General features: G+C 45.4%; 1 protein-coding gene across 1 annotated transcript in view; it reads right to left on the minus strand.

Moving 5' to 3' along the window:
* Positions 1-26,302, minus strand: part of GRIN2A (glutamate ionotropic receptor NMDA type subunit 2A) — a 423,682-nt gene extending 397,380 nt beyond the window's left edge. Inside the window, exons 1-3 of the mRNA XM_010370261.2 lie at positions 26,046-26,302; positions 25,271-25,461; positions 23,364-23,795 (exon numbers count right to left, since the gene is read on the minus strand). Of these exons, the coding sequence (XP_010368563.1) occupies positions 23,364-23,777 (414 nt within the window). The 5' untranslated portion in view covers positions 23,778-23,795; positions 25,271-25,461; positions 26,046-26,302. The remainder of the gene's footprint in view (positions 1-23,363; positions 23,796-25,270; positions 25,462-26,045) is intronic.
* Positions 26,303-27,758: the final 1,456 nt, after the last annotated feature.

A 27,758-nucleotide genomic window follows, 5' to 3' on the forward strand; every position in this document is an offset into this window, starting at 1 on the left:
CAAACGATTAAACTGTCACTTCCTATTAGAGAAAGCACATTCCAAGATGCAACTAATGAGGGAAGAGAAATAAGGAAAGAAAGTATGTTTGACAGAGGCAGTGTGGCTACAGTTTTCTCCACTTCTGATTGACAACATGATGGTTTCTCCTGCAAGTAGGCACAGATTTGCTCTTTCAACCCACGTATACTGGGCACTGAGGGGAGGAAGATGAAAATGGCTACAGCAAGGGTATGGAAGAGGAATAAATTCACAGTCATGTGGGGAGGCCATTCTGTCTGTCTTCTGGAATAAAAAAAGACTGAGTGCATAGGAGGCAGCAGAAGGTGATTGCTTCAAGCCTAAGAAATGGAAAACGCACCTTAGAGACCTTGACACTTAAAATTTAAAGGACTTAAAGGCAAAGCAGGGCTAACAATGACATGTTTCGCACTTGTATTTCTTCTTACGGTTTTCAGGGTTATCATACACCTTATTTCATTTGATCCTAATAAGAACCCTGAGAGATAGATTTCAGCTGTGCTTTCCAAAAGTGAAGCTGGAGGTGTGAGGAAGAACTCAGCGACAGAGCTAGAACTATGGGCACGTGAAAGAAAGAAGAAATTATCTACTTCACCTGATGGGTGCACTGTAGGAGACAGAGTCTGGTGGTGATGGGGGGCAGATTGAGGTGATTCTTGGATGCCTGGCTAAGGGTTTAGAATTTACCCTGAATATAATGTTGATATCACCAAAGCTTTAAGAGTGGAGAGTAACATGTTCAAAGCTCCCTTTTGAGCAGGAAAGCTTCCCATATAAGCAGGAAAGTTAGAAGCCTGGAATCAAAGTTCAGGTGGAAGGTGATAAGGACCAGGTGCCAGAGATGGAGAGGAATGAGGTCACCAAGAGTTGGGCAGTGGAAGAATGGACAAAACCAGAGGGCCAGGTATAGTGTCAGAGATTGTTTTATGTCTTATATAGATAAGACACAAAATAATATTAAAATATGTGTATAAAACTCTGATTTCTTTCAATCCTTCTAATTAGTCAGTGAGGAAGTCTCACTTTGGTGCTAATTGGTCTTCAACACCTTTCTAACACTTGCTAATCTTTTAAAGGAGACAATAATATGCTATATTAGTCCATTCTCACACTGCTAAAAAAGATGCTACCAGAGATTGGTAATTTATAGAGGAAGAGGTTTAATTGACTCACAGTTCTACATGGCTGGGGAGGCCTCAGAAAACTAATAATCATGGAAGAAGATGAAGGAGAAGCAAATACCTTCTTCACAGGGAGACAGGAAAGAGTGTGAGCATGCAGGAAAGATTACCATTTATAAAACCATCATATCTCATGAGAATTCCCGCACTATCACGAGAACAGCATGGGGGAAATAGCCCCCACGATCCAATCACTTCCCTTCTTCAACACATGGCAATTGCAATTCGGGATGAGATTTGGATGGGGACACAGAGCCAAACCATATCATATGCTAAGTAAGACTTGGCAGGAACAGTAGTTTGTTATATTTTAATATTACTACTGTAATCTTTATTTTTAGTTTTTTTCCTAGTGGCAGGATTTTGTTTATCTGATTGTTAGTTTGCTGTTATCTTCTACTTATCGTAAGTGAAACTGGTTTTCATTATTGGCAGTGATATACCATTCTCTTTTAAACTATATTTCTTGTTTTTTTTTTTTTGAGACAGGGTCTCACTCTGTCACCAAGGCTGGAGTACAGTGGCATAATCACAGCCCACTGCAGCCTCAACTTCCCATGCTCAGGTGATCCTCCTACTTCAGCCTCTCAAGCAGTTGAGACCACAGGCATGTGCCAACACACCTGGCTAATTTTCACATTTTTTTGTAGAGACAGGATTCCACCACATTGCCCAGGCTAGTCTCAGACTCCTGGGCTCAAGAGATCCATCTGTCTCAGCCTCCCAAAGTGCTAGGATTACAGACGTGAGCCACTGTACCTGGCATCATTTTATTTTAAGATGTAAAGAAAAGTATTCTGGTGGTGAGAGTGGGGGGGATATCTATCCTCAATAAGTTAAGCATAGTATTACAATATGACTCAGCAATTTCATTCTTGGGTATAAACCTAAAAGAATTGAAAACAGGTGTTCAAACAAAAACTTGTACATAAATGTGTATAGCAGCACTATTCACAATAGCCAACGGGTGGAATGGGCACAAATGCCTATCAATGGTTGAATAGATACATGTAGTATATCCATACAATGGAATATTATTCAGCCATGAAAAAGGAATAAAGTACTGATTCGTGCTACGACATGGATGGACCTTGAAAACATTATGCTAAGTGAAAGATGCCAGATGCAAAAGGTCACATGACAGATGATCCTATCCCATCTAGAATGAGTAAATCCACAGATACAGAAAGCAGATTAATGGTTTCCAGGAGCTGGAGGGGTGGGGAAATGGATCATTACTGCTTGATGGTTGCTGGTCTCCTTTTGGAGTGATAATGTTCTGGACCTAGATGGAGGTGCTGGTCACACAACATTGTGAATGTACTAAATGCCACTGAATTGTTCACTTTAAAATGTTTAGAATGGCAGATTATATATTATGTGTATTATATCACAATAAAAATATTAGTCAAAGTGGCCAAAATATCGTGAAGGTGGCATGGAAGGAAATGAAACTTAAGAAATTCTTGTGATCAAAAAAATAGAGGCTGTGGAGTCAGGAGACCTGAGTTCAGGGCCCAACTCTGTTACCTGCCTACCAGCAGTGTCACCAAAAGTAAGCTTCTGTGATTCCCTGGGCTTCACTTTCCTCCTCTCTACAATGAGGGAAGTGCTCCTTGGATCCCTGCCTGCAACACTCTGCCTGCACATCTGGGAGCTCAACACACATCTGTCCTTCATTTTCCTTCCAAGCAAGGAAGGCTTGAACAACAGGAATATCATTGACAAAGAGAAGAAATGCAGAATAAGCATGAATCAAAGTAGACATGCCTGGGCAGGTTCAGTTTGAGGCACCCATGGCCATGTCAAGGAGAGAAACCCACCAAGCACCTAGGGGAACAGGTCAGAAACTCAGGGCAAGAGGTTGAGGCTACAAGTGTAGATTGTGGAGGCATCTGCAAAGCTCCAACTACTAAGGACTATATCTAGAGAAGAGGAGCTGACGTGATGCTTGGAGGAAGCCCTGTCTCACCTGTACAGAGGTGTAGGTCCCCCAAGCAGGCAAAAGGCAGATCATCATCAACCAGGTTGGAGTGACTCCTGACTTCCAAGAAGCAGTGGAGTCTATCAAGGAGTGGACCTTAGCCCAATCCCATTTTACAGATGAGGAAAGGTAAGGTCCAGAAGGGAGAGAGGAAGGAAGAAGATATACTATAAAAGTATTGTTTTAGATGGATAATAAATATGATTTTATAGATAGATAAATGATAGATAAATATATTATTCTTTGTGAGAGAGAATATGAAAGCTCAGATTCCATCCCAGATCTGCCTAACTCAAGCCTCCATATTTTTGCAATACAAACTATGGTTCTCATTATGTGGAACTCACCCAAAGAAGCCCAGATATTAAAGCTGGAAGAGCATTTAGCCCAACTTTCTTACTTGCAAGAGAAACTGAAGTTCAGAGTTTGCTACAAGTCAAGGAATGCAGTTCTGGAAGCTAGTAAAGGAAAGGAAACAGATTCTCCCCCAGAGTCTCCAGAGGGGGCACAGCTTTGCTGACACCTTGATTTTGGTGCACGGAACCTGATTTCAGACTTCTGCCCTCCAGGGCTGTAAGAGAGTAAAAGTGCATTTTTTCAGCCACCATGTTTGTGATGATAATTTGTTACAGCAGCTGTAGTAAACTAATACAATCCTGGACCTAGCCCCTTCTCCTAACCCACTATTTTGTCTGAACATCTATTAAGTACCTACTCTCCCCCAAAACAATGTTCTGAGTGCTGGAAGTATAGAATGATGAAGTCATCAATACAAGTGGGATATGATCTCCCCAAACCAAGAGAACAGGAGCACCCAGCACAAGTGGGTGTGCACCAAGGGCATGTGAACCGTGGATGGGATGTAGACTTGGGCAGGTTCATTTCTAGCTTCTAAATTCCACCCCAGACCTGGCTTTAGGAACCATGATATGGCTGCATGAAGTGGGGACCTCATGATAACACATTCTAAGTAAGATTTTGGTAACAAGAAGGATCAAAGCCCCATCTGCATCTCTCATGTCATCTCTGCATTGCTGACAATCCATCTTTTTCACACAACTGCTTGGAGGGCATCAGAGACTTTCCCACATTCAGTGGTGCCAGAGATTTTGGTTGCTTTAATGAATTCTTCTAACCCGTTGCACCACCCCAAACTGACCGTATAAGTTAAGATTTGTTTAAGAAACAAAACTTGATCTCAATATATTGTGGAGAAATGCTCAATCTAACAGAAAGTTCACTGTTAATTCGCTCTTCCTCTTTCTTTATTCTCCAGCTATCCTGAATTTCTTGAGTCTCTTCTCCCCTCCAGGCACAAAAGTGATGAGGAAACTTTGCTTGGGAAGAATTTGGTGGAGGCACTTTCATGGAGCCAGGTTTTGGGGTTTTAGGGTTCAAAGTACATACCACCCCAGGGTTCTCAAACAGAGGCACACACAGCCCAGCAGAACACACGTGCAGAGCACAAATACTTCCTAGAGCATTACTTTTACTTGTGATATGGTTTGGCTGTGTCCCCACTCAAATCTCATCTTGAATTGTAGTTCCCATAATCCTCATGTGTTGTGGGAGGGACCTGGTGGGAGGTAATTTAATCATGGTAGCAGTTACTCCCATGCTATTCTCATGATAGTGAGTGAGTTCACACAAGATGATCTTATTAGGGGCTTTCCCCCCTTTTGCTCACACTTCTCCTTGCTGCTGCCATGTGAAGAAGGATGTGTTTGCTTCCCCTTCTGCCATGATTGTAAATTTCCAGAGGCCTCCCAGCCATGCTGAACTGTGAGTCACTTAAACCTTTTTCCTTTATAAATTACCCAGTCTTCGGTATGTCTTTATTAGCAGTGTGAGAACGAACTAATACAACTTGACTATTTGAAAGAGAAAAATGGACACACATATCTTGTAAGTCATTTTAAATTATTTCATGTTAGTACTATCATAGTTACATTATGAGGTAGGAACCAAAATCTGCATGAATGTTTAAGATAAAACTCAGAGAAGAGGCCACAAAGGGCACAGCCTGATGTGCAGAGCATGTGTTTATCAGACGCTGTCCCTGTATTGGCTTCCTACTGCTGTTGTAACAAATTATCACCAATTTAGTGGCTCTAAGCAGCACAGATTCTTTCTCTTACGGCTCCAGAGGTCCAAAGTCTGAAGTGGGTCAAGCAATTGGCAGGGCTGCATTTCTTCCGGAGGCCCTAGAGGAGGACCTATCTCCTTGCCTTCTCCAGCTTCTGGAGGATGCTGGCATTCCTTGGATTGCAGCCCCTTCCTCCATCTTCAAAGTGCATCACTCCAATCTCTGCTTCTGTTGCCGCATCTCCTTATCTGACTCTCACCTCCCTGCCTGCCTTTTATAAGGAGTGATTATAAATTGGACTCACCTAGGCTAATCCAAAACAGTCTCTCCATTTCAAGATCCTTAATGTAATTACATTTGCACAGTCCCTTTAGCCATATAAGGTGAGTATTCATGGGTTCCAGGAATTAGAATGTGGATGTCTCTGGGTGGGGAAGAGGGGTGGTGGGGGCATGATTCTGTCTACCACACCCCCTAGGGCTACTTGAGTAAAAATTCCTGAGAAGCACTGAACCTGGAAGTCCTAGAAGGGTTTTGGGAAGGATTCTAAGACAGGGACTCAGTTCCTCAAAGCAAGAACCTAGTGTCCAGAAAGGGAGCTCACAAGAGAAGAACAAAGTCAGTGTTAGAGCAGGTGGAGGTCTGGGTTCTGAGCTGAGGCATCATGACTCCCTGAGGCTCAGTTATACAAGAGGAGTGAGGAGAAGGCTTGGAATTAAGCTCCAACTACCTCCCAACCCCTCTGTATTCATTTTCCCAGGCTGCTGTAACAAAGGATCACAGTCTTTGTTACAGCAAAGGTGGTTTAAACAACAGAAATGTAATTTGTTCACAGTTTCAAAGCTAGAAGTTCAAGACAAGAGAGCAGCAGGATTGCTCCTCTGAAAACTGTCTCCGTGTCTTACAGATGGCCATCCTCTCCCTGTGTCTTCACATGGTCTTCCCTTTGTGTGTTTATGTTGTGTCTTAATCTTCTCTTATAAGGACACCTTATAGTCATGTTGGATTAAGGCTTACTCATATGCCCTCATTTTACCATAATTACTCTTAAAGACTCCAGCTCCAAAGTGTCACATTTGGAGATATTGGGGGTTAGGACCCAACACCGGACTTTTAGGGAGACACAATTCAGTGCATTCTCAAGCAATAAACAGCATATCACAGGGTTCTCCTACCCTCAGATGAAACCAGAAATGTGCTTCTTTCTCCTGAAGCCCATTTGAAAACCTCTATGAACCAGGACAGGGATGGAGGATTTCCTACTTCGGAGGAGGGAAGGAAGACACAGACTCTACAAGTAAACTAAGCACATGATCCCACGAAGGCACATCCAAGGCTCTCTTTTGAAAGTTGATCTTTAACAAAGTTAATTTAGGCTGTGGAGTATTTTTTGGTGAGTTACAAGATTATTTTTATGCTTCTGCAAATGAGCACATCACACCCCAAAACCAGAGACTAAAGCAGGCCTCTTCATTCAACCCCAATGAAAATAGGAATTGTTTGGGAATCTCTTGCCCTAGAAGACAGGGAACATGGGAGTGGGGAGTGGGTGGTGGAATGGACAGCTGGCTTCAGCTCCTGTGCTTTTCATGGAAGAAAGGCATGCTTATGACAGACAGCTAGAAAATTAACCCATAAGAGACAAGCCAAAGCAACAGGCTCAGAAGGTGGAAGGTTAAAAGGAAGCACATTTCTATTTCCATATTTTAGAAAAGAGATCTTTAAAATGCTCTCAGCCTAACCTCCCTTTTTCAGGGCATGGCTAATGTATGGCAGAGGAGACAGCCATCCTGCATCCTTTTCTAGACAGTTCCCCGAGAAAACTTCTGCATACACACTGGCATAAATGACACGTGAGATCTCGCTGATATCCTGGCTGGTGTGCACTGGTGCGGCAGAACTGGTTATTTAAAAACTGAAATGCTTCTGTTTTGCTTGTGAATAGCCACATCTTCCAGGAGCCCCAAGTGCCCCCTGGCACTCAGCCCCTCCCTCAGGAAACCCCCACCTCCCCATAACTAGGCACTAAAGGATTAACACCTCACATAATAGGTGCTCCAGGATTCTAGAGTGTCTATTATGATTCAGCTGTGATCATGCTGTAGCAGTTAAATATTTTAAGTATTCCTCACAGCCGTTAATATCAAACCTAAATCTCTCCCACTTTTGTTTAAAACTCATTTTACTGCCCCCCCTGCCACCCAGGCAATATCCCTTTCCTATCGCAAGGCAGTTCCTGTTACAACCTTGTGGGGATTCAGTCAGGCTGGTGGGAAAAATTTTAGTTATAGAGAATAACCCAAAACCTTCTTGGAAGGCCTGAAGGTTTTTGCAAAAGTCTCAGGATAAGGTTATGACTGAAGGCAACCTAATCCTTACCTTGAGTAAATAGCTTAAAGTGGGTACAAAGGAAGGCAGAGTAGTTTATCTAACTAGCTTGTTTACTCACGTGGTCTTAAGACCAACCTTTGATCACTCTCAGGTGCATGATGGCTCTCTCCGGGGTGGGGTGACCAGATTAATTACCCACCGCTGTGTTTACTCACAACCTTTGTCAATTAATCTTTACTGAATAAATGTGAGTTTCACTGGCAAGTCGAGGCCATGGCCACTGACTCCGTACAGAACCTTCCTCAGTGTCTGTAAGTGGCACGGACACTCAGCTGGACTGGCAAAGCAGAATATCTGTGCGTCAGTGTACTTTATTCATCTGTCGTTGGGTCAGAGTCTGTGGATGGACCCCGCACATCCTCACCCTGCCTCTGCTTTTTTAGAGAAAGGAACAAACGAGGGCTTCCCATCCCTACCATTCCCCACAAAGCCTGGGACGTGAACATGACTCCAGCCCACTTGGACGTGAGTCTCTACCTAGACTCCTGGCAAATCGTAACAGTGGGGTCCCATAAAATGATTTTCTGCTGGGAAAGTTTACATATTAAAGCAATTCTTGAAACAACACTGACACAGAGACAACGGTTGAGCAATGCCTGGTGATGAAAAATGAATAATCATAGAACTCCCTGCCAGGCTTCAAAATATTTATTATTTTTTAGAAATTCAAATTATTCCACTGTACTTTATATTGGAAGTCATCGTTCTCTGAGGTTTCCCATTTACACAATGGGAAATATTAAAGCAGTTAAAATATGCAATACCTAGGGAATACAAAAGCGATGATTAAATTAAAATATATTCCATGGCAGGTGTCATAAAAGAGATACAAATTACAACGATGAGATCATATCTTTGTCTAGCCAATCAGAAAAAGTTCTGTTTCAAGAGCCAGCCAGAGTTAAGTGATGGAGATACTTTAAGACTGAGTTATTGGAAGTGTTCAGTGGTTCAATCTTTCTGGGAACCAATTAACGGAACCTTAATTGGTTCTGTATTGACAATTTTAAAATTCTTTAATTTCAGTAATGGATTCTATTAAAAGCCAAGAACCTGTGATGCAGACATTTCATTACAAAGATGTTAAACAAGGTGTTGGTTTTCATAGCAAAAAATGGGGAAAATCTAAATTATCGAGTAGATCATGATATATCCACAGAATGGAAAACAGAATATAAAAATATTTACAAGTAATTTCAAAGCTTCATGATAAAATGTTAAGCAATTACAAGCTATCTATAAAATTATATAGTGTATATTTGTAAATAAGGTATGGGAAAACAGACTAGAGGGAAATAAACCAAAATGTTAATAGCAGTTGTTGTGGATGGTGACAGTAAAGGTGATTTTTCTTTTCTTTTCTTTTTTTTTTTTTTTTTTTTGAGACGGAGTCTCGCTCTGTCGCCCAGGCTGGAGTGCAGTGGCCGGATCTCAGCTCACTGCAAGCTCCGCCCCCCGGGTTCCCGCCATTCTCCTGCCTCAGCCTCCCGAGTAGCTGGGATTACAGGCGCCCGCCACCGCGCCCGGCTAGTTTTCTGTATTTTTTAGTAGAGACGGGGTTTCACCGTGTTAACCAGGAGGGTCTCAATCTCCTGACCTCGTGATCCGCCCGTCTCGGCCTCCCAAAGTGCTGGGATTACAGGCTTGAGCCACCGCGCCCAACCAATTTTTATTTTCTTTATACTGCCCTGATTCTCACAAAATCCTCTAAAATACATAAGCATTAGATTACTTGTATATTAGCTGTGATTATTTTGACAGTTCTTAAAGTTCTTATCTTTTATATATATACATATATATATATACTGATATATTTACTGATGAGTACAATGATGTATTGGATTTGCTTTAAAATGATCTAGCAGTGGGTCCATGATAAAAATATTTTTTAATGCTGCTAAACAGGAGAGAGACAGAGAGAGAAGGAGAGAGAGAAGAGGACAGAAGACGAGAGGAGAGGAAAAGGGAGGGGAGGGGAGAGAAGAGAAAAAGAAGAGAGGAGAAGAGAAGAGGAAAAACTAGTATCCATTAACCAAGGCAAAACCAATAGCAAATTTGTTTTTAAAGCGCAAATTTGACCATGAAGCTGAGGTCTTCACCCAAGGCCTGCCATTTTCAAAATCCCATTCGTGGAAGCCATGCACTCACCCTAGCACCAGAACTACAGCAAGCCTGCCTTTGTCCACAGCTCCACAGTTTCTTCACACGGTTCTGAGTCTATTCACCCAAGTCAGCTAACACTACATTTCCTCAGCCCTACAGATATCTTAGCATTAAAACAATTCGCCTGGAAAATATGTCTTTTCCTTTCACCCCTAGGACGGCAGACTGGCAAGAAAATACGGATTTCAAATGCCACTCACTCTTCCTGGGCAGGTATTCCTAATTTGAAGAGACAAGATAGAGCAGGAGACATTCAGCCATTTGTGACAACAAAACAGAAATCTGCAAAAAGCTCAATGTTTGATGGTAAGAAATGCCATCCAGAGGAGAATTTGGAAGCTATCAAGACATCACTCAAGACTGGCAGCCTTGAGGAACAGGTTAAGAGGAGAGGAAGGCTTAGATTGTGAACTCACTCCTGCTCCTCCGTGAGCCAGCCTTCCCTCTATAGCTCATCCTCAGCCATGGGGGATGACGACCTATAGGGGCAGGAACCCAGGACACCAGCCTCTGCTAGACCAGCTTTCCAGTTGGACCCCAGATCCCGACCCTCAGACCTGTGGATGAGGCTGCCCCACCTCTGCATTCCTGTGGTCCCATGAATACAATCATACTGGACTTGCATTATGAGTCTCCCCAGCTAGATCCTGAAACAAATTGATCACAGATGCATCCACAAAGCATTTTGGCCCAAGGACAAAGCCAAGAAATGTATGAAGAATAAACATACATTTGACCCATTAACAACACACTGCATGGATCTACCTATATACTAATTTCTTCTCCCTCTGCCAACCCCCGAGGCAGCAAGACCAACCCTTCCTCTTCCTCCTCCTCCTCAACCTCCTCAATATGAAGACAAAGATGAAAACCTTTATGATGACCCATATCCATTTGAATAGCAAACGTATTTTCTTCCTCATGATCTTCCTTATGATTTTCTTTTCTATGGCTTACTTATAGTACTTAAGAAGCTACTATATAATACGTATAGCATACAAAATTTGTATTAATTGACTGTCTATGTTATTGGTAAAGCTTCTGGTCATCAGTGGGCTATAGTTGATGGGGAGTCAAAAGTTATACATGGATTTTAAACTGCATGGGGCTTAATGCACCTAACTCCTGCGTTGTTCAAGAATCAACTGTATTAATAAACCAATAAATTAATTCCAAGGAAGTCTATGAATGGGTTTCAGAGGGTCTGTGATCCCAAAATTGCACATAATATTGACTGCATGTTTATGCTGAAGTTGGCATATCGAAAGGATCTTCTCTTAAACTTCAATCCCCTGGAAGGGTCCATAGTCTTCATTAGATTTTAAAGTGGTCCCTGGCTCCCCCCAGATCACCCCAAACTATCTTAAATTCCTTGAGTGAGTTTGTGAGCCAAGCTTCAAGGTGCCAGTGATTTTTGGAAATCACAACTTACATTTTAGAGTGAGTTTATTTTTGTTTTGGCAAAAAAGTCACTATTAGGAACCAATGGAAACAACCTGTTTCAAGTCAGGGATTAAAGTTTAAGAGAAGATCATTTCGATATGCCAACTTCAGCAAAAAAAAAAAAAAAAAAAAAAAATCACAAACAGAAATAAACTGCCATTCCAATTAACATTTTCCCTCCTGAAATGGGTAGCACAGCCACCTCCATGGAAGGGAACCTGAGTCCAAAGATCTGCAGTGAATTAATGGAGCAAATACTCTTCCTCTGAATGCTCTCTTGTATTATTTAGAATTTTTTACTCTGTACATCAACATCTATTTCAAAATTTAAAAAATGGAGACAATATATCAATTGCCATCCCATGGAAAGTTACAAAATTTGAACGGAAAGAGAAAGCATTTGGAAAGCAATTTCAGGTTCATTTTTCTTTTGGGGGAATGTGGAGGAATAGGAGAAGTGAATAAACAACAGAATAGTATCTAGAGCATTTTCTGCCACAAGCAGATGTTCCAAATGCAGGAGAATACAATTGACAAAAAAGAGTAATTTGCCAACTGAAAAACCAGAGAGGAGACTGGCTGGCTGTTTAGAATACAAACATATTACTACAGGAAGATGTGCAAAACAAGCTGAAAATACTTTATTAAGTAATTATGATTAACCTGATGCAAGTGCAAAAATACTCCATTTCGAGATCATTGGCAGTTTTTCTAAACATTGTCTTCTGTAGATGAGCTTCTTAGCCAAAAACATTTTCACTAGTAAATATGACGCCGGCTGACCTACTTATGTTTATATTTATATATGTGTGTGTGAGTTGATATACACATAGGTTTTCTGCTTTTCAAATGTCTCTACCTTCACGATAATGTAAAGTCCTTTGGGAACTTGAGGTGATGATGCAGGGATTATAAATTCCTCCTCCATACCAGGCAAATTTATACTGAATTACTCACACATTTGGAAAAAGTGAGGATGTTGGTTTTCAGCCAAATGCTTGGCCTAAAGCACCAAGGCTTGGAGATTTTTTTTTTTTTTTTAAATCAAGGATTTGAGAGGTACAGAGTGTCTGAATAAGAAAGAGCCTCAGAGGTGACCCAACCCAACCTTGCAAGCCCAATTTTCTACCCCATTCCTGAGGGACAGACAGTCACTGTTAGCTCAGTCTTACTCTTCCTATTCCATGACACCTCACAGTCTTCTGTTAGAGAGCTAACTACCGAAGCTTATTCCTCATATCAAGATGAAACTTTACTCCTTATAATTTCACTCTTGGCCAGGTGCAGTGGCTCATGCCTGTAATCCAGCATTTTGGGAGGCTGAAGCAGGTGGATCACCTGAGGTCAGGAGTTCAAGACCAGCCTGGCCAATATGGTGAAACCCCCATCTCTACTAAAAATACAAAATTAGCTGATGGTGGTGGCAGGTGCCTGTAATCCCAGCTACTCAGAAGGCTGAGGCAGGAGAATCACTTGAACCCAGGAGGCAGAGGTTGCAGTGAGGTAAGATCATGCCATTGCATTCCAGCCTGGGCAACAAGAGCAAAACTCTGTCTCAAGTAATAAGAATGATAATAATAATAATTATTATTTCACTCTCATGTCTGTCCCCAGAACAACAATAACAAAATTAAAACTTAACTTTCTACCTTGTAACAGCTCATGGGGTATCTGAACACTTCTCCCATATCCCCTCTGAGATTTCCCTTCTCCAGGCTAAACATCCCTAAATACTTCTTCTGAAACTCTTAACATATTTCATTTAGAGTCTATGCAATCCTAAAGGCCCTTTTTCTGCATGCATTGCAATTTTTCAACATCCATCTTTAGATATTACTCCTCAGAACTAAGTGCAATTCTACATATAATGGTGTTAGTGTTGCTGGAGACATCACTAGTTGTATCACTGAGGCATCACCCCACACCCTCGCTAACAGAAGCAATTTTGCTCAGTGGCAATTACCCATTCTCAGAGAGGAATCCGGGATCTCTATCATTGTTGTTTGAGTGGTGGGAATGTGACCCAGTTCTGGCCACTGGAATGTAAGAGGAAGACTACTCCAATGAAAGGATAGAGGCCCTAGAAGAAGGCTTAGTTTTCTCTCCCTTTTTTTCCTGTTTTGAATGCCAGGAGGTGAAGGTGTGATGGCTGGAACAGAAGCAGCCATATTGTGACTCAGATAAACCAGCAGCTGAGGAAGGCTAAGTAGAAGAATGGGAAGGATCTGAGTCCTCAATAGGACATTAAGTCACTAAGCTAGACCTGAGGCTCCTTATTAAGCAAAAGACTGAATGTCTTTAATGGTTTAAGTCACTGTTGGTCAAATACTCTGTTACTTGCACCTGAAAGCACTCCAAACAACAGAAGAGGTATAATGGAGCTATCACCTCCCTTGATTTAAACATTATATTTCTATAAATGTAGCCTCCACTTTTTATAAGGCCACAATATATGTGGCCTCCATGTGTATTTCTAGATATGTGGCCTCCACATATCCCCACTTAGGATCTGCTGAGCTTCTGGTCAATACAAAACAAACAAGCAAACAAATATAAAGTCTGTATTTGAGTACCATGATCTCAAATACTCACAGAAACCATATCATTAACATAAATGTATGAATCACCCTAGATATTGGATAACAGAGTGGGGGCAGCTGTAGCAAATTTGAAAATGCATGCCTGTCTAAAGATATTAAAATTTCAGCATTTAAAAATGCTGTACTGGTGAAACAAATTGCATCTATGAGCCAGATTCAGTGTGCGGTACACCAGTTCATGACCCTTGCAAAAACCTTTCCCAAGTGAGTTGGATGTGATAGCTGGAATCGAGGCAGCCACATTGTGACTAAGTGAGTTGGAAAGTCTCATATCCCCCTTTCTGCAATAGTGAAAATTCTTCTTAAAACTATTGAGAGAGGTTGGTCAAAAGGCACCAACATCCAGTTATAAGGTAAATAGGTTCTAGAGACCCAATGTATAGCATGGTGACTGGTGATACTATGGTGACAATACAAAAATGTATTGTACACTGGCAATTTGCTAAGATAGTACATCTTAAGTAATCTCATCACACAATAAAGGTAACTATGTGAGGTAATGGATATGTTAATTAGTTTGATTCTGACAATCATCTCACATTTACATGTATATCAAAGTATCATTTTGGCTCATGCCTGTAATACCAGCACTTTGGGAGGCCAAGGGAAGAGGAGTGCTTGAGTCCAGGAGTTTGAGACCAGACAAGGCAACATGGTAAGACCCCTGTCTCTACCAAAAAATTTAAAATTAGCTGGATATCATGGCATGCACCTATGTTCCAGCTACTTGGGAGGCTGAGACGAGAGGATCACCTAAGCCCAGGAGGTTGAGGCTGCAGTGAGCTATGATCACGCTACTGCACTCTAGCCTGGGCAACAGAGTGAAACCCTATTTTCTTTAAGAAAAAAAAAATTGTGTTGTACACCTTTAACACATAGAATTTTTCTTTGTCAATTAACCTCATTAAAGCTGAGCAGGGTATGGAGGGAACCTCCAGTGCAGTCTTTAGTGTGGCTCCATCACTTCAATCTGAAGTTTTGAATTTTAATTCCATCTTCCAATATCTTAATCCTTTTAGCCAAGACAACCACAATATGAACATCAAAATCTGTTATTTGTCTTGAATCTGAACCCCTTCCCTAAACCAAATGGATTCATAGTCATTAACTTGAAAGGGCAATAAAATAAAAGCAAAAGAATAAGAAGCCAAAGCCCTAGGTTCCAGTTACAGCTTTGAACAATGCACAAATTACTGCAATTCCCAGATCCTTTATTTCCTCATCTGAAAATAGAGATTCTTTAAACAAATACCTTTGGAGCTGCCAGGTTCCCCAGGCTATCACTGAGTTATTAATCCTTGGCAGAGATAAAATGAGAAACTGTATATGTCCACACTCTAAATCCCTAAGCCCCATGTAAACATATGGTCCAGTTGGTGGAGTCATTTAGTGCAAAGGTCAATGAGATAGTCTTCTCCTACGATTGCTTTCACGCCGACCACATTTAGGTTTGGTTTGCCAGGATAAAACTCTCAGCAAGTCCTACAAAGGCAAAGGAAGCTTCTGGTTTTCCCCATTGAGAAAATATAAATCATTTCACGTTAGACCCTCCACTTCTGACAGTTCTGTGGGATTCACTCCCAGTTTCTTGCAGAGTATACCCTCATGTAACCATATCATCCTGAATCACTCTTTCTGGTTATTAAAAAGTACATGTACACTGGAGAAAAATAAAAACCACAAAATGCGGACACAATAACAATAGCATTCCTGTAATAAGCATTTATTTTAAGGTAGGCACTGAGACATGGACTAATATCCATGTTGTCATTTAAATCTCACAACTCTATAAAGTGGATGCTATTATTGTTCCCATTTTAGAGATGAAGACATTGAGGCTCAAGAAATTAAGAACTTCCCCATGATCACCCAGCCAGCAAGATGTGGAATCCCTGAATTTAAATTCAGGCAATCTAACTCAAAGTACAATATGTTAACCACTTGTTAACGACATTCTTTAAAAGATTAAAGCAGCCATGAGTCTACCACCCCAAAGATAACTGCTATTCATATTTTGGTATGTTTGTTGCCAATCTTTCCTTGATGGGGCATACAATTTTCAGAGCTGGTAGAGATCTTGGTGATAATTTTGTCCCAAATCCTCATTTTGCAGGAGAACCAGAGGTTCAGACAGGTGAAGGGCTTTTTCTAAGGTCACACAGGTATTTTTGGAAATTGAATTTCATTCTTCAGACTCTTTGTCCAAGGTTTTCTTGGATCTTCCAACTCAGGTTGATTCATCATGGCTGCCTGGAGTACTGTGTTGAGAAGGCCAGTGGGCCCAACAGGGCCAGGCGTTACAGGAGATTAATGACGGCAGCAGTGAACATGGCATCCATGGTTGCATACACGCCATAGATCTGCCGTCTTACCCAGGAGCAGCCCCTAGAAGAGATACTTCCCTCACCTACATCATAGGCCTCACAGTCCAGTGCCTTCAGGACACTGTGTATGTAACATAAATGAGTGAAGTGAAGTGATTGTTGGGAATTTAAGAAAGGAAGGGCACCTGTCTTGTCCCAGGATGGCAGTGGGAGGGCAGGGATCGTGGCGGGTGGGGTGGGGGATGAGATTCATCTCCAGACAACTATTGCCATGGGGGGAATCAGGGCCAGTGTGGCCAGGCCTTCTGACTGTTTCAAAGCAGCATGAAGTTTGGATTTTCTTTTCAATGGGATGTCTTTAAAACGTTGGCAACTTTAAAACGTTGGCAAACTTTAAAACGCTGGCAACTTTAAAACGTTGGCAAAGAATTAGGATTTGAAAGATCAAGGGTGGGGGATGCAGGACAAACAAAAGATACCAATTAATAGCCTTATAATGTCTCATTTATGTGATGTCTTATCAGAGGCTACCAACTCTCTATTACAAACCAGAGATTCAGTTCCTGTTTCTCTTCTGCACAGCCCTCTTTCTCTCTCATTCCCCACTCACTTTGCCTACAGTAGCATTTTCCATCTGAGGCCATGAGAAAGAAGATAAACACCCCTCCAAACCCACCAGACCACAGCTCTTAAGGGCCCAAACGATTACCAGCAACCCCTGAGGGCTATTTGGAGTGTGAGTCACGCTACCGGGAGGATGCCTGTTGGTCTCTGATGACTTATGTGAGGAGGTGTTGATGATCGCATCTGACATGCCTCATGGAAAAGACTAAAGATAGGTCTCCCCACTCTCCCAGGAACTACCTGATGCCTCTTTAGCAGGAGCTGAGTGGGCTCCACCAACATTCCGATCTGCGCGTCTGCCCTTTTCGAGAGCTTTCAGTGTTTAACGGGAAGGCCTGTCACTTGCATCCAAACTGTGGAGCTGCCAGGTTACAAGAGCACCAGCTTTCACCTCCTGCTGATGAGCTGTTACTCAGCAGTTCTCTACAGGCCTTTTGTATGTAACCCCCCAATTTATATTAATCCTCAGGATGGCTAGTAATTATCTGCCCACTAGAGAAAAGAAAAAAATTGGCAAACACCTATGAAATCAGTCAGCATTGAGGGAACAAACACTGCACGAATGCCCTGAACCATACTGTGATATGTTCATCCGGAAGCTCCAACAAGCTGGCATCAGAGCCAATGGCTTGATTCATTCAATCAACATTTACCGTGTAACAAACGCAAAGGGCAGGACAAGTGCAAGGTGACGAAAAGGAGATGCCCCTATGGAGCACAAATCAATCTTATTAATGGTGGGAAAAGAGAGAAATGGTTAAAATAATTGTGGTATGAACTGAACACTCTGCAGCCACTGAAAATCAAGTTTGAGAAGTCTATGTAGTGATGAAGGAAAATTCCAAGAATACATAATCAAGCTTAAAAAATATATAAAAGCAGGTTGTGAGATAAAACTGGGTCAAAAGCCGAGTGAACACATTCAGTAACCTTCCTTTTCTGCTCCTAAGACATAGAATTTATAAAGAAATCTTTAGTTATTTTTAAATTTACATACTATTGCTTGGAAATAAGAAAAGGGAATCACAGATCAAAAATAGAGAGCAATCCCTAAAAATAAATGAACTGAAAGATGGGACTCTAGGGTTTCAAGTAGGAATCAAAGCCACATAATCAATGGAGGGTAGGTCCAATAGGAGCCGTGAGAACAGAAGTGTCAATGCCCATCCAGGGAAAAAGGGGAAGAAGTGGACCTAGAATCCTGCAGCTAGCTGTGGATGGCGCTGGAACATCCGCACCATCCACCAACAGTCACAGCCAAAAAGCAGGACCCTATCTGTGTCAAGGAGGCAAAATGAAGTCACCTACATGAGACGGACTCCCAAGCCTGCACCACAGGCAGTGTAGAATGGGAAGAGAGTACAAAGCTGAGCTGTTGACATGGGCTCTGGCTTAAAGCGCACACCCTCACAGATGTAGGGCATAAGTAATCATAAAGTTGCCTTGAAAATAAGTTCACAAACAAAAATTAAAGAACATGTGAACATCCCAACTGCCTCTACAAATGAAGGAATTCACAACTGAAGAAACAAAGATGCTAGAGCAATCAGAGAAGAACTTTATAATACATATTTTTTAATCTTTGAAGGGACAGGGGAGGGAGTTACATGCACAAAGTGAGAATAGTTTTTCATTATTTATAAAACAAAAAAACAGGGAGGTGTAAAAAGGGACCAATTATTATCTTGGAAATAAAGTATATCCTTGTTGAAATCCATAACTCAACTGATAGTCAAAATAATAGACCATCCATGCTGTTTCTTTCTAAAATAAAATAGAACAGACACAAATGAAATGATGTAGTTAACTGGAGTATAGAATTGAGGAAACCTTCCCAAACACAGTATAGAGAACTGAAAAAAGAAAAACAACTTAAGACACATGGAGAACTGATTGAGAAACGACATATATATATATATGTCACAACACTGGTCCCATAAGACCAGCATTCTAAGTTTTTGCTGTACCTTTTCTATGCTTAGATATGTTTAGATACACAAATACTTACCATTGTATTACAGTTACGTACAATATTTACTATAGCATTCATACAGCAGAGTATGCTGTAGGGGCTTATAGCCGAGGAGCAACAGGCTATAGCACAAAGCCGAGGTGTGTAACAGACTATACCATGTCGGTTTGTGTAAGTGCACTCTGTGATGTTCACACGATTAAATCACCTAACCAGGCATTTCTCAGAATGTGTCCCATTATGAAGCGACGCGTGACTATATATATATGCATGTATATTCAGACAGAGAGAATAGAAATAATGATGGAAAGGAAACGAACAGCAGTTCAGATATTTCCAGAATTAAAGAAAATCTTGAAGCCTCTAAGGAAGTCCACAGAGGGCAAAGCACAATAAGAAAAACCATATATACTATAAAATCCTGAGCATGAGACTAAATAGATAAAAGGAAATACACCAAAGTGTCAGTAGTGTTTACCCATGGTGATAGGATTTGGAGAGAGATTTTTATCTTCTTTAAATTTTAGTGTACTTCCTAAGTGCTCTACAATGAAAAGACATTATTTGTATATGCCTGTGGAGGAGAGAAACATTTGTTATGTCAAATACACATACACAGATAAACACAGTTTTAAAAAAAAATCTGCCCTCAAACGACTTACACTCTAGTAGGACAGATGAGGTTTGCATAGAAATAACATAGAAAACAAAACCTAAGTGATAACTGGCATGGATGGATATAGCTAAAATCTGAGCCTCGTCTTTTCCTGCACGGAGCAATTAGGAATAAGGAGAGAAGTGGTGGGGGGTGAGAGGGGTTGAGGACACTGAGTAGAAGTGTAAAGATCTAACCCATATGCTGGGCTTACTAGGGACTATTACTGCAGCTGGAGTGTATTTCACTTAGACAGGGTCAAAATGGCCAAGCCAAGATAAGATTAGAACTTTATCTACATCGTGCATTGCTTTCACCTTTAATTAATTAATTAATTAATTAATTTTCTTTTTTGAAACAAAGTCTCACTCTATCGCCCAGGCTGGAGTGCAGTGGCACAATCTTGGCTCACTGCAACCTCCACCTTCTAGGTTCAAGCAATTCTCCCTGCCTCAGCCTCCTGAGTAGCTGGGATTACAGGGGCCTGCCACTACATCTGGCTAATTTTTGTATTTTTGTAGAGATGGGGTTTCAGCATGTTGGTCAGGCTGGTCTTGACCTCCTGACCTCAGGTGATCTGCCTGTCTTGGCCTCCCAAAGTTCTAGGATTACAGGCATGAACCACCTCAACCAGCCTTATTTTCACCTCTAATTTAGTTATATTGCAAGACCACCCAACAATGCAAGCAAAACATTAACACCTCAGTTGCAAATTAAATTAACACCACAAAAATCTGCCACATTTGCATGACATTTCAATTGTTATAAGGTTTTGTTGTTTTCTTTAAGGGTCAAGTAGACAGAGAGAAGGGTAAAAAAAAAAATGTGTGTGTGTTCATGTTAACTGATAACCAAATTGACTACCTTTCTTATCGGCAGGGGCACTATCATGTTGCCAGTTTAGAAGTAGAAATAACAAAAGTGTGTTCTGGGTGGCTTTACCAAATCAACATCATTTTATCAGGAGGCAGAGGTCTTATCAATCTAGGGTGGTTGAGGCTGTAGTCATAATACCATTGGCATACCCAGGCTAGGCAGAGTTTTAAGCAATGCACCATGACTGTTTCTTTGGAGCCAAATAAACTGAATGTTCAGCTCTAAATGAAACAGGTGGCAGAAGCACAAACCATCTACATATGTTACTAATGGAAGGAAGGGATGTTCACATCTCAGACAATCTCCTTTCTAAACACATCCCCAGTGTCTCAAAATACCACCTTTTAAACCAACTCCTCTCAATATCACCCAACTCCTCTCAATATCACCGTTCCACATAGGGACTAGACATGTGCCCCGATGTTACCTCCACTGAGCTCTTTGCTTCCCTGCCACCTTGCCTTATCTCCCTACAGTTCCACCAGAATCACAGAGAGGGGCTAATCTCTCCAAGACCAACTCTGAAAGTCCCAACAACAATAGGGAGTATGAAATCCCCTCCCCCATTTTTGAACTAATGAACCCTTTCATTCTTCTGTCTCCAACTCCTCTTAAACCTCTATTCTTGATTTCTCTGGAAATGTCTTGTCTCATCTTCCTCTTGTCCTTTCCTGATTCCTTTTCTCTTCTTACTCTTAAATGAGGTCACATTTTGGTCCACATCCCCAAAAGGCAGTTTCATCACAAAGGAGAGAAGAATGTTTCCACCCATACTCCCTGGACTTCTCAGAACTTTCTTTCTAATGCCTCCTTCAAGGGAAGAACAGTTGCTGGTCTAGCTGGTCAGAGCCTGCCATTCATTCATTGGGTCAAGATTCACTAGCAGGCAGGGTCCCTGCCTATCAAGGCGTTTCCTATCCATGACCCTACACTCTTCCTACTTCTCTCTGCCTGCAGTTGGATGAATGTGTCACATGAGAGCCTGAGCCACACACCTATCAGCTGAAACTTAGAAGTAAGAGCCAAAGCCTACCTGGAACCTCCCCATCTCATACCACCTTTTCCAATTCAGCTTTTCCCAGATTTCTCCAATGGGTTGTGCCAAACCCTCATGGATCCAGAAATTTCACTTTCAATATGGTTACTGTTTCTTGTCTATAGCTACTTCAGAAAAACTCAAGAAGGAAGAAGGGATCCGTGGTAATATTTAAATCCCAAAATCACACTCCAAGGCCTGGCTGGAAACTGGCTGTTCTTCCTCAATGCCTTCATTAGAAGATTGGCGCCTCCTATACAAAAGCCCTCTAGGCTGTGATTCATCACAGCTCTCCATGCTCAGCCCCTCCCACAAAATGAGACTGATTCCTTGTCCCTCCTGAAGATGGATGACATCATTAAAGTATGGGCTTGATTTAGTGGAATGGAAGATCACAGCTTGGGACCAGAAATTCAGCTACCTAGCTACATCACCCACTATGTGGTCTTGGCAAAGTCCCTTAACTCCCCTATGGCTCAGTCACTTCATCTGAAAGTTACAGGATGCTCCAGGAAACCCTAAGGTCCTCTCCAGTTCTGAAACTGTCAGTGGTGGCAGAGCATGGCTAGTCCCTACTATCTTCTTTCCAGAAAGGAGCCCCCCAAAACTGAGAAGTGACTGGGAAAATGCTCAACCACACACAGGAATTCTGCTAGGCTGCAAACCATTTAAAATGAATGTTTAATAAGATACTGCATCAATTGTGTGCTTCAGCTGAATGTGCTGTAGCCCGGGAGACCCGAAAGAATTAATATGGTTCCCAAAGGAGCTGATGGGAATTGCTGAAACAGAAGCAAAAGCTGATGTGATGAATATAAAAGTGCTTTGAGAGCATCGAAAGGTAAGTGCTACAGTGAATGTCTGCTCACCCCACTAGAATATCTCCTGCCATCTAAGGAACACTCTTCAAGAAGGTCTCAGGGCTAGAGACCATGGCACACAAGTACACTTACTCTCCCCTTCTGAACTCCCAATCCTTTCTCAGGACTTAGAGGACAGTACACACACAACTCCAATCTTTCCCTTTTTTCTCATTCCTCACTTTACTTCTTCATTCCAGCCTTCTTCCTTCCCTCCACTTCTGCATAATTCCCAAACTGAGCTGTCCTAACATCTCCTTCAAATCTTCAATCTCTCTCCCTTCTTCTCCAAACCAATGCCCCCAGGCTGTCCACAAAAAAAAGACCCTCTCTCATTCGAAGTCAGCAGATTTTTTTACACTCGTTCGTGCATTTTGAGACTCTCCAACTTTAGTACCAAGACCCATCTGTTCAGGAGCCAGCTCCTTCATCTGAGGGCCTTGGAGCCCCAGACAGAGAACATGTAAGGAAAATGCCAGGCCCTCCACGCCCTGGGTTTGGAGTTAATCATCTCCACTCCCACCCACTCCCCTTGAGGAAGGGGTATCTCCTCCGCTCCTCTGGCCCAGGGTTCTCAAACTCCCTACCTCTGTTCCTCTAAGTGCGGAATCGGAGGAAGCATGACATTTTTTCTGCCCTTTTGTGCTTTACCTAAAAACTTTGCATTTTCTTCCAGAACCTACCCACATTTAAAAATTTTTAGAAATAGTTTTAGTCACTTACCATAAAAGGATAAAATGGACATTTTCCCAAAAAATAATCAGGTAAAACTGGCATTGTGAAAATAGGAACCATATGTCTCCAGTGCTCCTGGGCCCACCTCTGTGCCCCACGGTACTTGTAAATCTCCAAACATGCCACCACCACCCCACAGCCTACTTCTCAGTTTTCTGAGCTCTTCCTGGAACACCCACACCAAAGTGCTCCTGTGTACACCATTTTCAGAAACAAGGCAAAAGGCATTTCCATTCATTTCTGGATTGGAGAGGCAAGACCTGGTTCTCACCAGGGCCAGTGGCCACGACCCTCCCACCCCTACCCCTACTTCACATCAAGACAGATTCTAGGGGTGTCCGAGGACCTGCAGCAGCTGCCGTGCAGCTAGTTGCTTCCCGGGTCCTGGCAGGGCATCAGATCCCGGCCTTACCTTGTCAGCCATGATCATAGATGCGCCCCCGTGAATGCCCAAGATGGGGACGAAGGTCTGGGAGGAGATAAAATCCAGCATCTGGGCCACGGCCTCCTGGTCCGTGTCGTCCCCAAACACGAGGCCGTGGATGCGTGCCCCAGACATGAGGTCGCACACGTGCGTGATGAGGCTCTTGGGGTCGGTGCGGTTCATCAGCAGAGCTACCACGTTCACGTCCAGGGGCAGCCCCGCCGCCTGCTCGGGGCCCCACAGGGTTCGAAGTTCGCGCTCTGTCACGTCGTGGCTGTGACCCAGCATCACCGCAATATTCAGCGCGGGGGGACCCTTCTCCACCGCCGCGCTCGGCGCCGGACCGCGCCAGACCAGAAGGGCCGGCAGCACCAGCAGGGTCCAATAGCCCACTCTGCCCATAGTCGCCACTGACGGTCCCTGCAAGGTGAAGAGTGAGAGGCAGGGCCGCGGTGAGCAAGACGACCAGAAGGAAGGGATTACCAACGGGGCCCCTGCTCTACGAGCCAGGGATGGAACTCAGCAGCTGGATAGGCTGCTGGGATCACGGACTCCATTCCCAATCCCCGACGTCATCCACGTCCCTCGATCCGTCCGTCTCTAACTCTATCTACAACTCCAATCCGAGCTAATTCTGCATCCCCCAGCCCATTCTCACATCCAGCTTCCTAATCCCCTGTCTCCAGGCGCTTCCTCATCCCCAACTTTGTTCATATCCCCCACCGCATTCCCCAGGTTCGCTAAGGGCCACAGACCCTAAGCACCGAGCGCGTTCTTTACCCCACCAAGCTCGTAGGTGCACAGAATAAACCCTCCAGCCAACCCCTCCCACCTGGGATAGTGAGGCCCAAGTTATCAACCCCGCCCCCTGCTGGCGCGGAGCGAACTACCGACCCGGCTGGACGTGCGGAGGCGGCGCGCAGACCCAGCGTCCAGGCCTGAGAGTGGAGCTAGTTGGCTGACCCGGCCCCCTGCGAGACCGTCGTGTGCACCACACACTTTGCTCTACGCCCAGCCCCAACTACAGACCCGGCTCATCTCAGGCAGAGTACACCCCAGGTGCTTGAGAGTGAGGACGCTGCCTGGCGGGCCCAGGCTCCGCGGTGCCTGGGGGAACTTGGGGCTTGCCCCACCTCGCGCCGAGAGACCGTGAAGAGTCCTTCACTCAACTGCAAGTAGGCCCAGGACCCACCCCCTACGCTCGCGCGTGCACACAAGCACATGCACACACACATGTTCTCTCACACACACCCTCTCTCACGCGCGCCGTGTGCAATGCTGAATTCTGGAGAGTAGGCGCGTCCCCCCGCGGGCCAGCGCGTGGGAGCTGGCAAAGAACGTGCGTAGGGGGAAAGGTAGGCTCCCAAGAAGCTCCCAGACGGACGTGGACTGTACAGCCCCTCCCTAGCCTTTCTACTGCGGGCGCTGTTGCCAAGTCTTAGGTGCACGTGGGCAGTGGGCCGCACACGCTCATAGGCACGCGCGCTTTTCTGCGCACTTCCTCAGGCTGCTGTAGCGGTGCCCACTGCCAGCCGGAGTACCTCACACGTCCTCAGGTGGTGCACACGCCTGAACAGCGGCAAGTCCACAGCCCCGCGTACCTGCAAATACCAGCGCGGTCGTGCACGCGTGACCTGACGCGCGCCTCTCGGACCGGGCGCTGCTGGAGCCGGGGGAAGTTGAGGCGAACTCCAAGCGGCCTCGGCGTTCCTGGGTGAGCGCTGCTGAGCGCGGAGCCGCAGCGCCCCCTGGTGTCCCTACTGCGCCTCGTCGCTGGGCTCCCTCCCGCTTTCCCTCTCCCCTCTCTAGCCTGATCATCACCTCTCCCGCTCTCCCTCCGGTCGAGTCTCCCTCCTCCCCGGCCCACGGAGCCCTGATCTCCCGCTGGGACGTACCTGTAGCCCGAGAAGGTCGAGGATGCAGTGGGGCGCGCTGCGCGCACGATCATCTCGGCCGCCTCAGCAGCCACCGGGTTTAGCGGGTTCCCGCATGCTGCGGCCCCCGCGCGCTCCCCTGGCTGTCCCGCGCTGTCCGCATCGCCCCCACGGGGGGCGGCTATCCCAGCCGGAGGCTCTGCAGCAGGGCTCTACCGGGTCGGAGGAGAGAAGGAGAGGCAGGGTCAGCCCACCAGCGAGGGGAGGGAGGGTTGAGGGGAAGGCTGCAGTCTGCAGTGCTCACAAGCCCCCTATGCGCCCAGGGGGGCTAGACAAGAGGGGGGAAGCTGAAGCCCCATGCCCACGACGCCCCCAGTGCGGATCCTCAGCCCCTGTGACTGATAGCGGGAGCTCCACTCCAGGGTGCACAGGAGAATGGGAGCCCCAGGTTGGCAACCCACGAGAAGCTAACTGGGGACCTCCACCCGCACCCCCTACCACCTCCCCAGCGCCGGCTGCTGGGAGTTGTGCGACCGGGAGCTGCTAAGCGAGGGGGGTAGGGAGAGAAAGAGGAGGTAACGAGGGTGGGGGGGCGCTGGCTGAGTTTGCGACGAGCCGGCAGTAGGAGAGGGGGAGGGAAGGACGCGGGCTCCCGCGGTCCCGGTTCCCCGAGGGAGGTGGATCGTTCCCACGCAGCGACCCTCTTGAGATCCTGCCGCTCCCTCCCTCTCCAGGCCTCCCATCTCCCCCTTCCCAAGGGGGCCTTCCAGGCCCGGCGTCCCGCGCCAGCACTCACCGCAGCCTCTCTCCACATAGTTCTCAGCAGTGGCCGCTCCTGGTCATCTCCAGGGCTGATGGCTGCGGCCGCGATTCTTAGCGCTCACCAGGTCCCATGATCCGGCCAAGCCCTAGGAGCTCCCCTCCAAGAGTCCTAGCTCTGCTTCCTGCCCCACTCCGGACGGCAACTGCCCGGTCCTCTGAGCGCGCAGGAGCACCCTCTCCGCAGCCCAGCTCCGGGCTGGTGTGTTTGAGGGCGAATGTGTGTGAGTGAGTGTGGGAGCGCGCGCGCGCGTGTGGCCGGGGATCCCCGCGGTCCCCGGCCGAGAGAGGCGCGGGCGGGGAAAGGCAGCTCCCTCCGGGCCCTTCGCTGCGGGGCCAGCTCCGCGCAGGGCGTTCGGCTCCCCACTTCCCACCGGGAGTCCGGAGAGCGCCTGGACACCCTGGTTCACAGCACTGGCAAAGCCGGGTTCCCGGGGCGTGTTTCTGCTTCGGTCGCCTCCGAGGAAGAGGAGGGGGAAGGCAGGGGCGCCCTCCACACCAACTTAGGGACTTGTTCTCAGCCGGCGAGACGCAGTAGCCCCCGCGCAAGCCCAAGAGGCTTGGAGCTCCGGCGGGCGAAAGCGTCTCCTGCGCGCAGCCTCTCTCCTAGGTGGGTCGAGACAGACCCCGCAGTCCCTCGGCGGCGACGCGGAGCGCGGCCACCCGTTCCGAGAGCGCACGGTGGCAAATAAGGCCAGGATAGGTGGCTGGCTGGCGACGGGGGCGCCTGCGGCGGCGCGCGCTGCTGTCCGTGGTGTTGGAACCACGCTCTCCGCCCGCTCCCGGGCGTCTGGTGCGGCTGAAGAATCAATTATTCAGATCTCTGTACCGCTTCCTCCTCCCCCAGTGCCTCGCGCTGGGTACAGCTATCCCCCTCCACGCACAGGCGCGCCGACACACACACACACGCACAGAGTCTGCTCCAATGCTTCTCCCTGTGCCTCGCCACCCCCGTACGGGAACCCACTCCTCTGATCTCAGGGAGCCAGAATCCTAAAAGCAAAGACTTCTGCATTTCCCACTTGCTTCCTTCTAAGTTGCACCAAAAAGAAGTCTCCCTGAGGCTGCGATTTCTATGCTACCAGAAGAGATGAGCCAGAGAACATGGGACGGCCTGGGTGTGTGAGGGCTCGGTTGACTTAAATTCTAGCGACTGGGCATGAAATGCATGGCCGAGTGAGGAGCTCTGCCCCTTTTATACTCACCTGTATCTCCAATGCCTGTTTGCCTTTCAGGCCTTGGAAGGAAAGGGGTCTTAAATTCTAAGAGGTTTTGTAATCACTGTTCTAAGCCCGCCTCCTCCTCTTAACCTAAAGTCACCTGCTGCGGTCTAAATGTGTGTGTTCCCATCCCCAAATTCACAGGATAAAATCCTAACTCTCAAGGAGATGGTATTGGGGCCTTTAGGAGGTGACTTCATGGCTTCATGAGAGTAAAATGGGATCTGTGCTCTTATAAAAGAGACGCCGGCCGGGCGCGGTGGCTCAAGCCTGTAATCCCAGCACTTTGGGAGGCCGAGACGGGCGGATCACGAGGTCAGGAGATCGAGACCATCCTGGCTAACACAGTGAAACCCCGTCTCTACTAAAAAAAAAAAAAAACAAAAAAAAAAAAAACTAGCTGGGCGAGGTGGCGGGCGCCTGTAGTCCCAGCTACTCGGGAGGCTGAGGCTGGAGAATGGCGTAAACCC

This window comes from Rhinopithecus roxellana, chromosome 20 (assembly GCF_007565055.1).
Source record: "Rhinopithecus roxellana isolate Shanxi Qingling chromosome 20, ASM756505v1, whole genome shotgun sequence".
Taxonomy (NCBI): domain Eukaryota; kingdom Metazoa; phylum Chordata; class Mammalia; order Primates; family Cercopithecidae; genus Rhinopithecus; species Rhinopithecus roxellana.